Source organism: Ostrea edulis, chromosome 2 (genome assembly GCF_947568905.1).
Source record: "Ostrea edulis chromosome 2, xbOstEdul1.1, whole genome shotgun sequence".
NCBI classification, from domain to species: Eukaryota; Metazoa; Mollusca; class Bivalvia; order Ostreida; family Ostreidae; genus Ostrea; species Ostrea edulis.
Genome location: NC_079165.1, coordinates 37,363,110 through 37,371,891, shown reverse-complemented (window position 1 = coordinate 37,371,891; position 8,782 = coordinate 37,363,110). Strand labels below are relative to the sequence as shown.

Here is an 8,782-nt window from a genome sequence, read left to right as displayed (position 1 = left end):
GACGATAGGTGTAATTATCCTGCGTTTGTAATGGAACGGTGTGAATATAAGTTCCTTCTCTCACTATGCTCTTTCTTCTCAAAAGATAACTATACAGGAATATCCATTAAAAACAAGAATGATTCTCCTCAGCTTCTCTTGAATAATGTCAATGAAGTTAAGTGAACAGAAATACTGAAATCTCAAACTCCTTTAATGTTTTCCATTGAGTATGTGTAATTCTCTATTTTGTAGGAAACTAAATCCTACCATTATAAAATTATCCTATTTCTCTTCAACATCTCAGTCTTCATGCTGGCGGTATACATGTATTTTCGACACAACTGGTACTGTGAGCGTGGAGGTAAGATAAAGCTATTACTTTTCTAAAATGCAAAATAAGTACAGAAAAATGAAATATTCAGATTTTCGATTACACGTGTCATTAAACCTTGTCCGGGTTGTTTGTTCTAAGTGAGATAAATCTGATATATTTTAGTTAGATTTCGTTGATTTTTTTCTTTCTATATTTTTCAGTATACACCTGGTTTGCAGCGTGTGAATATCTTGTGGTGTGTTCGAATATTGCGTTTCACTATACGGCTAAAGTAGACTTTCACGATCAAGTTTTGACTCTTGGAGGTGAATCTCATCGAACATCGAAGGCAGCATAGCATACTAGTACTTATTGTCATAAAATACAATTAAAATGTAATCTTTTTTTCATCTTCATTACATGTATATGTCCTTTATATTTCTTTTTAAAATACAATTAAAATGTAATCTTTTTTCATCTTTGTTACATGTATAAAATTATATCCTTTACATTTCTTTTACTTGAATTATTCCATTGTTGGTATTTATTAACCGAGCCTTTCCCTCCATTTCATTACGAAAACATGGAAAACAAGAGGTCCGTGGACTCTAAAATTATCAAAGGTCTTACAAGTGTTAACATAGCTGCAGAAACCATAGCTTGGATAGACCAGAGAGCTACAGATCCACACCTCATAAAGCCTTCTATTTACAGCAGTGTGACTTTGAAAATCAAATGAGAGATAAATGTTTATTAGTGTACATATAATACATGCGTATACCTTAAAATACTAGTATAGTAATTTACTAAGTAAAAGTACACATTACAGTACAATATGTAGTAATGTCTGGTATACATTTGGCTTGGTGCCCGTGCAATGCATTTGTACACTGGCTACATACGGACTTACGATAAAAAAGAAACATATAACTTCAAACCAGAGACATATATACCATACCTTGGCATATATGTCTCTGTTCAAACTAAGCAACATCAGAGAGGCCACGGAGTCTGATTCCGAAATCTCGCGCACAGTCAGTACCTGTCATATGCATTGCACGGAAGCCGCGCGGCAAGATAGATACGACCATGTTTCAGGCTCCATGGGAACATCGCCAAATTTAAGCTACATTTGTATATGCTTTTACTAAAGTTTGCTATCGTAAAATCATTTACAAATGCGTCGAAAAACCTCGCTACAGTTCTGAAGATAAAAAAAAAAACGTTAATGCTTTGTTAAACCACGATAAAAAGATTAATATTACAGTATAGTAGAAACTTTGACTTACAGGAGTAAGATATACAGATATTTGTAATAAGTATGGCCATACCTTTTATTAATTACATCACCAAAAGTAATGTTGAAAACTGAGATACTTTGATTCTCTATACATGTATTACGTAAATACTTTGATACAATTACTGACAATGTAAATACTTTAATATTACAGTTCACAGTAGTATACTATAGCTTACTACAGTATTTTGGTTTGGGTAAAACCACCCTAACTACATGAGATTTTGTTTTGGCACCCTTCCGTTAATGCTGGAGTCTGGAGTTGATGTCCCAGGACTTGAGGATTTCAGAAGATTGGGAGATTTGGATCCTGAGGCAACCGCAACCGGTTGTTTTTGCAAGTTAACTTCCGGTCCCGTGTTCTTCACATTGTCCGATGTTTTCGGTAGAATTTTGTGGGAGACTTTGAATTTTGGATATTTGTGCTTGTAGTATAGTAATGGTAAAATAACACCGACACTTGCAAGAAACACGACAATCAGAACTATGACGATAACAATTGCACTTCCGGACGATAAATCATTGTCGCTTCCTGCAAACAAAACGTTCGAAACAATTTTAAGAAAAGTATTTTGTGATAAAAATGATGATAGACAACTTCAATTTTTCATTATCCCACCCCCAAATATGTATGTAACGTTTGCCATCTTGTTATCGTATCACGCTTCATGTTCCGTTCATTATTAGGATAAGATAAACAGGGGAATTCGATTGATAAAACAATTTCTGATGACAATATCATGACGTCATAATTGCAGATAAGGATTTCCCCCACCTATAGTGGGAATAAAAACTTATATGTACTGATATCACCTTTCTATCGATATCTTGATTATTATTGAGCTATAAATGAAAATGTTGCACATATCATTAAACACCCTATGCTTATAGAGAGGTAGTGAGAATTCTCGAATCTCCAATAAGTTCTGGGGTCTCGGGATTCAGTACTGATGTTGACAACAGTTGTACATGTTCTCGAGAACAAATTCTCGTGTCAGGATTGAGGGTTCCATGTGTTTACAAATGTACGTGTTCGTGTGTTTTCTTGAATACTTGATGTGCAATATAAAACTTCATTTAATTATTGAAGTATAAATATATCAAAGCAAATGCCGTATACGAGTGCTCCGGTAGTGGTGACATTCTTCATTTTCAAAACATGATGAGACTGATTGATCAATGCTATTATCTCGAAAATTGGCACATACATGTAGATAAAACATTTTTTGTACTTTTAATTTGTTATATTTTGTGGTGATTTGGGGAACATTTTTACGACTGAAATCAACGATGTCTCAATAATTTCCGAACAAGCCTATACAACAGAGTTAGTATACATGTAAAACTCTCCCGAAACCTTTATTTGGACAGTCAAAATTTGAGTGAAATCCCAGACTTAAGTCCAAGTTTCGACTTAAGTTCTTCGAGAAATCCAAGCCTGGCAATATAGTGTAATAATATTGTTCCAAGATCCTTTGCTCTAAGTTATCAGTATAACGTAGCTCAAAGGGTCAAAGGGCAAGACTAGGTAGTGCGAGTTCTCGAATCTGTTCCCGTGTTGAGTTGTCTCCATGCGGGATCATATGTACTACAGTATCAAAAACGATGCTTTAGAACGCTTTCAATGAAGTAGTGATTTACAGACCGGTGCTTGAAATAAAATCACACCCATTGAACGTTTTGTGATATACATTTGTATTTCAAACACTAATGCTGTTCGTCCCTAAACAACACAAACTTACTAGTATCCGTGCCGTTCGTGTAGAACTGGACGTAAAACCCTCTTCCAGACACTGTGGAATCGGAGATAAATCGTAGTAAAAGGGATGACCCGGAACTACGTAGTTTTGTAACGTCATTCAAACAGCACCCCTGGTACAAAACTGAGTCATTCGTGGAAACCCCTGTGTAAGGTGAAATAAAATGTAAGAGAAAACGATATTAACGGACATTTTGTAGATCATTATACTTTTTTTTTTATTTGTTTGTTTTTTGTTTTGGTAAAGGATCATTGACAAGCAATATTTTAATTCTCGACTAATTCTTAATTTTACAGACGATGTAAATTATGGGTTTTTTTTTTAAACCTAATTTTTGAAAATGGAAAAATGGCAATTTGGTACCAAAGAGAACAAAGTTTTGTAAAGACAAATTCAGCAAACGATGAGTTGTTTCGTAATTCAGTTTTGTTTCATATCAAAGCCACTTACCGTCATAAACCATTATTTGGTCGATCTGACAGTATGGCACTTTTACTCTCGCATACTCAATGTCACAATCCAGGAAGTTGATGTGGATGACGTCTGTCTGGGTGGCAGCCAGTATGGTGGTTTGCAGTGTTAAATTGCTTGAAATTCAAAATACGTAATTTGTTGGTGTTTAGTACTGTAAAGAACTCATGTTAATTTGACGTGAACCTTATTTACTGGTATCTATAAAATGTGAAACGAAATCAAAACGAAACCAATAGAAAGTAACGAAATCAAAACGAAACGAAACAAAATATAAATCAAAACGAAACATAATCAATAAACAAGAGACAAAATACCAAGGTGGGATTAAGGACGCATCTGTGTTATAGCATACAAAGCCATTTTCTACATGTTACCCAATTCTGCAGGTGTTTGTGTTTTACACTCCCTAACCCAAAATGATTTATGGATATCAATTCTTTGTGAGTAGTCTAGTAAAATCTCTTTAAGTAAACACAAATTTGAAAACCTTGGGTGCTTTAGTCAAAACTCTCAATGAAAAAAAGAGGGAGTAGCAACCCCCCCTTTAACTCTCCTTTTAGGTCAGCCCCTGGTATCCAAACTTTTGTCCATGATTAGCAGCAAAATAGAAATATTCAACACTGCATGCACAAAATGTCGCGTTCGTAAAAAATTCAATTCACAACAATGGACCACAACAGAAAAGTATCATTTTAATGATGTCTCTCTTGAGGTTCACAGTAGCCTAATTTACTCACATGACTTAATTAAGTTTCATTTCATATAATTTCAATTCATTTGGTTTCGTTTCGGTATAGATTAGATTAGATTTGTTTTTTAATTTGATTTGATTGGGATTTATTTTGTTTCGATAAATTTCGGTTTTGCTTCGATTGGTTTCATTTACTATTTTACAGTTTAAACATTTCCTATTTTACTGTTTAAACATAATAATTGAAGATTTCATTTTTTTCTTCTTCTAACTTCAATTCCTGTGTGGAAAAACTACGATAATATCGACGACCGGTTTCACGTCATTTTTAAATTCACGACATTTCTTGATTTCACATCAAATATGAAACATTTCATTGTTTCACTGAAAAAGTAACTTGTACTGTTTGAGAAATCTTTCAAGTAAAATTTAAAAAAAAAAAAAAAAAAAAGAAAAGAAAAGATATCGGGCATTTGATAACATGACTTTTTCAATCTTTGAGAGATGCATATTGGACAAGAATACATATGTATGTTCACAGAACAGGATATGGTACTAAATTATGCACTTTTTTAAAATACAAAAGTCGAACATCCATGTCCTACAGGTTTTTAAGGATTTTTATGCTCCTCGAAAAATCAGGGGAGCATATAGTCGCCATGTCTGTCCGTCCGTCTGTTCGAGCTCACATCTCCTAAACCTTTCATCGAAAATTACTAATAGATCACAAATGTTCCTTGAGACAAGGAATTTTCGACCAAGGTCTTTCAAGGTCATTTTTGGAAAGGTCAAGGTAACTATATAAAGTTCCTTATTTCAACACTTTTTGATACATGTATTAAAGTTCCAATCTTCTCAACCTTTCATCAGAAATTGATCATAATTGATCACAAATATTCCTTGAGACAGAGACTTTTGGACCAAGGTCATTTTGGAAAGGTCAAGGTCACTCATATACCTTATAATAAAAGTAAAAAGTTCTTTATTTCAACAGGTACTGATCACATATCACACAAATAAGTAATAGGGAAATTACTTTCAAAGGTCACTCAAAGCCATTTTGTAAAGGTCAACATCACTCAGCATAAACCTTATATATGAAAAAGAAACCTTCATTTCAACATTATTTCAACAGTTATTGATCATTGTGCGAGTCATTCGTTATATGAAGTATAGTTCATTGGTTTAAATGCATTTCGGGGAGCATCTATCAGTTTTACTAATATTCTTGTTATTATTATTTTTAAACCCAATTTTCTTTAGAAACAATAGTCTTTTAGGGGGTCTATTTGAATCCTTACCTAACGATACATATTCCTTTGTAATACACAGTATTAGCTAAATTAAACACACCTTGGATATTCATTGGGGTACCCTGGTGAGGAGAAGTAGGCAGATGATCCCGTTGCTGTCAGTGTGCGGTGTACTGCACTGCCTGCTTGTGAAGAACGCAATTATCAGATTCATATTTAATATAATACACATAACAATGACAAGTAAATCTACTCTCCTTACTCAAGAGAGAAATTGTCATGGGAGTGTTATACATGTGTGTGTGTGTGTGTGTGTGTGTGTATATATATATATATATATATATATATATATATATATATATATATATATAAATGATTACTGATATTGTCACGCGTTTTGTACATACAATAAAAATACATATTGTGTACATGTATATAGCACAGGTGATATTGCGTGCTTCTAAGAGGTGCATCTACCAACTCACAAACCTCAAATGAAATCGTACAATCATTGAAACTATGAGTTCACTCATTTCTGACCGCATCGCAAAACATTATATCCCAATTTCCATGTATATCAACAGTTTTCAAACTTCGTTCAGAGACAAACGTCATTGATTTACTGAATCCCCCCCCCCCTTCACTTATGACATTGAGCTGTAAATACATATTACAAATTACATATACCAGTACGCTGGGCTGCAAATTTCGATCAGGGAAGCTAATGTTATAACTATTAAGTTCAAAAGTAAAACCACCGGAAAACCAGAAAAATAACATCCACACGTACCTGTTATAACCATGAAGTTCAACAAAAAAGCAGGGATCTGGAGGCCCCTATAGAAAAAAAAAGATAAACACAAAAAACTTGAACTTACCTTAAATTGACTTATTTACACCAATATTAATGGTGAACGTGGTGAAAAAATAATTTACACGTACCGTTTCCTCATGATGTAGGCGCGTGCAACTTGGTCCACCTAACGTCCCATCTCGGGCAGATTTACTGCACCGTTTAATGAAGGAAAAATTGATTAGCTGCGGTCAGGAATTGCTATAGATAGGTGATTGGAAACTTAATTTAATGAGGTCGTGTCCGATTTGTTTTCGTTATACGTGTAACTTTGGGATCATAAACATTTCGGCTTTGATCTGTCCCTGCAAATTATTTCTTACATTAAGTCGCTGTTTGTCAGAGATCGTGGATATCGTGATTTCAGAGACACCAAATCAACCGGACCAATGTAAACACGGGTAATGGTCTAGTGTCGCGTTTAGATCCCTATCTGTTATCGGTTTCCGTCCGTCCGCCTGTCCAAGTCCTCCTTTAAGGTCCACATTTTCTGTTTTTAATATCTTGCTTTTAGATATTCTAGAAACAATATTCATTTCTTAGCCGATCCGACAGAACATGCATGTAATTCATGAAGAGAAATTTAAGACGCAATGATGATCCTGTATCTACATTATTCATAACTAATATTACAATAATAACCTGTATTATCATGTGTGTCTATCCATAGGTTCTTCATGTAGCTGTAAAAAAAAAAATTAAAAAAAATAAAAAAATAAAAAGGCACATTATTCATTTTCCATGCTACATGTAGCGGCCTTCTTAAAAAAGCTTTTAAAAACTTACAAGTATGCATTTAAAATATTTTAAAGACATAATTCAATTAATTTTTTGAAATTGAACAGTGAATGTATTGAAATGCCTTCGATTATTCATATTATTTTTTGTGAGAAGTAATAGATAATAAATTCTAAAAGCCGTATATTACAACTATGTCGAACTTAAATGTGTTTATACACTCAGTCATATAATTAAGTTATTAAAATAACAACCCGAATTATTAGGTGTCTACCCATGGGTTGTTGAATTAGCTGCGTATTAATGGAAACATTTGCATGTTTTGTTCAGTGGGTAGTAGATCTAGAAGTAAAACCTCGTGTTCAAACACCAAACCAGTAATACCTAGATAGCTCTGTCTATATTTACTGGAAGCACATTAGGAATATGTGGTTTGCTGATGTCTTCGTTCAAAACCATCTACGCTGAATTTGGCATCCCTCTAGCTAATGAGAAAGCAGGTCCAATAACAGTCCTTGCAGTCTAAGTTTCTTGGGTATTGTAATATAGTCAGTACATGTACAGATAAGACGGTTAGTAGAATTCCTTACCTAAACAATATCCATCTGGAGAAATCACTCCTTTAGAAATGTTACGAAAACTAAAAACTACCATGACAGATCTACAATCATTAAAGGGACTCTTATACATGCAACTTTCATGCAACGGCTATTCCACCTGCTAGAGACTTTCAACCGGTCGCGGTTGTGCTGTGGAAGAGCTTTCGTTTCGTAACCGGGAGGTCGTGAGTTCAAGCTCAGCTCGTTTCATGGCGGTCATGGTACGAGCTGGGCTTGAACTCAAACCTAAGATTTTAAAATAGGTAGTGATTGCTCCTTCACCAAACACTCGGCATCTAGAAATGAGAATCACTGGTCCTTAAAAACGGAGGTCCCGCGTCGCGGCAGGCTTTGGCACGATAAAGAACCCCATTGCTATACGGCCCTAAGTGCTAAGCACAGGTCCAAATATTTGTGGCACTTCACTAGTCTTCACCTACAGCTGGTAACGTCTCAATATGAATGAAAAATTCTCGACGGGACGTGAAACAATTAATCAACAGATTTTGTGATGTTAAGAAATCAGACCTTCCTGTGTGGGAAGAATATTTGCACAAAAATGGACAAATGGACTTTATGGATGTTAATTGGTTGTCTAATGATTAAGTCATCCGAAAGTCGGAAAGGCCTAGACATTGTGTTAGATATAATATTATGTTTGATAAATAATATTCTTGTGCAAGATTCATTCTTAGAGTGACAGTTGTCCTTTCTCTCAACAAGAGGGACTTAAAGGAGTTTAAAAACTAATAACTTACGGTCAAAACTGATGTAATTATATGTACGTTATATATAGATTTCGAACACGTACCCATCTACCAA

General features: G+C 34.5%; 2 protein-coding genes across 4 annotated transcripts in view; one reads left to right on the top strand and one right to left on the bottom strand.

The window, feature by feature from the left end:
* The window catches only part of LOC125679119 (post-GPI attachment to proteins factor 2-like), a 6,194-nt gene extending 5,388 nt beyond the window's left edge, over positions 1 to 806 (top strand). The window contains exons 4-5 of one of the 2 annotated variants that reach the window (XM_048918084.2): positions 235 to 343; positions 517 to 806. In XM_048918084.2, coding sequence (XP_048774041.2) covers positions 235 to 343; positions 517 to 653 — 246 coding nt within the window. In that variant the 3' untranslated portion in view covers positions 654 to 806. The remainder of the gene's footprint in view (positions 1 to 234; positions 344 to 516) is intronic. The other variant, XM_048918085.2, reaches the window with a different exon arrangement.
* A 225-nt stretch (positions 807 to 1,031) lies between these two features.
* Positions 1,032 to 8,078, bottom strand: LOC125679122 (neuropilin-2-like). Of its 2 annotated transcripts, none has more exons than XM_048918086.2 (6): positions 6,713 to 8,078; positions 6,561 to 6,607; positions 5,871 to 5,955; positions 3,803 to 3,939; positions 3,335 to 3,496; positions 1,032 to 2,124 (listed from the first exon to the last, which is right to left on the bottom strand). In XM_048918086.2, exons 1-6 carry the CDS (start codon positions 6,721 to 6,723, stop codon positions 1,805 to 1,807), a joined length of 762 nt encoding a protein of 253 aa, XP_048774043.1. In that variant the 5' UTR covers positions 6,724 to 8,078; the 3' UTR covers positions 1,032 to 1,804. The 2 variants fall into 2 exon arrangements, with proteins under 2 accessions (XP_048774043.1, XP_048774044.1); XM_048918087.2 differs by having other exon boundaries at positions 5,871 to 5,952.
* Positions 8,079 to 8,782: the final 704 nt, after the last annotated feature.

Coding starts and splice junctions, on each gene's coding strand:
- LOC125679122 (XM_048918086.2), bottom strand. Junction 5,956..6,560: donor GAACTTCATGGTTATAACAG/GTACGTGTGGAT, acceptor GTTCTTCACAAG/CAGGCAGTGCAGTACACCGC. Junction 2,125..3,334: donor CACGAACGGCACGGATACTA/GTAAGTTTGTGT, acceptor TTTTGTTTGCAG/GAAGCGACAATGATTTATCG.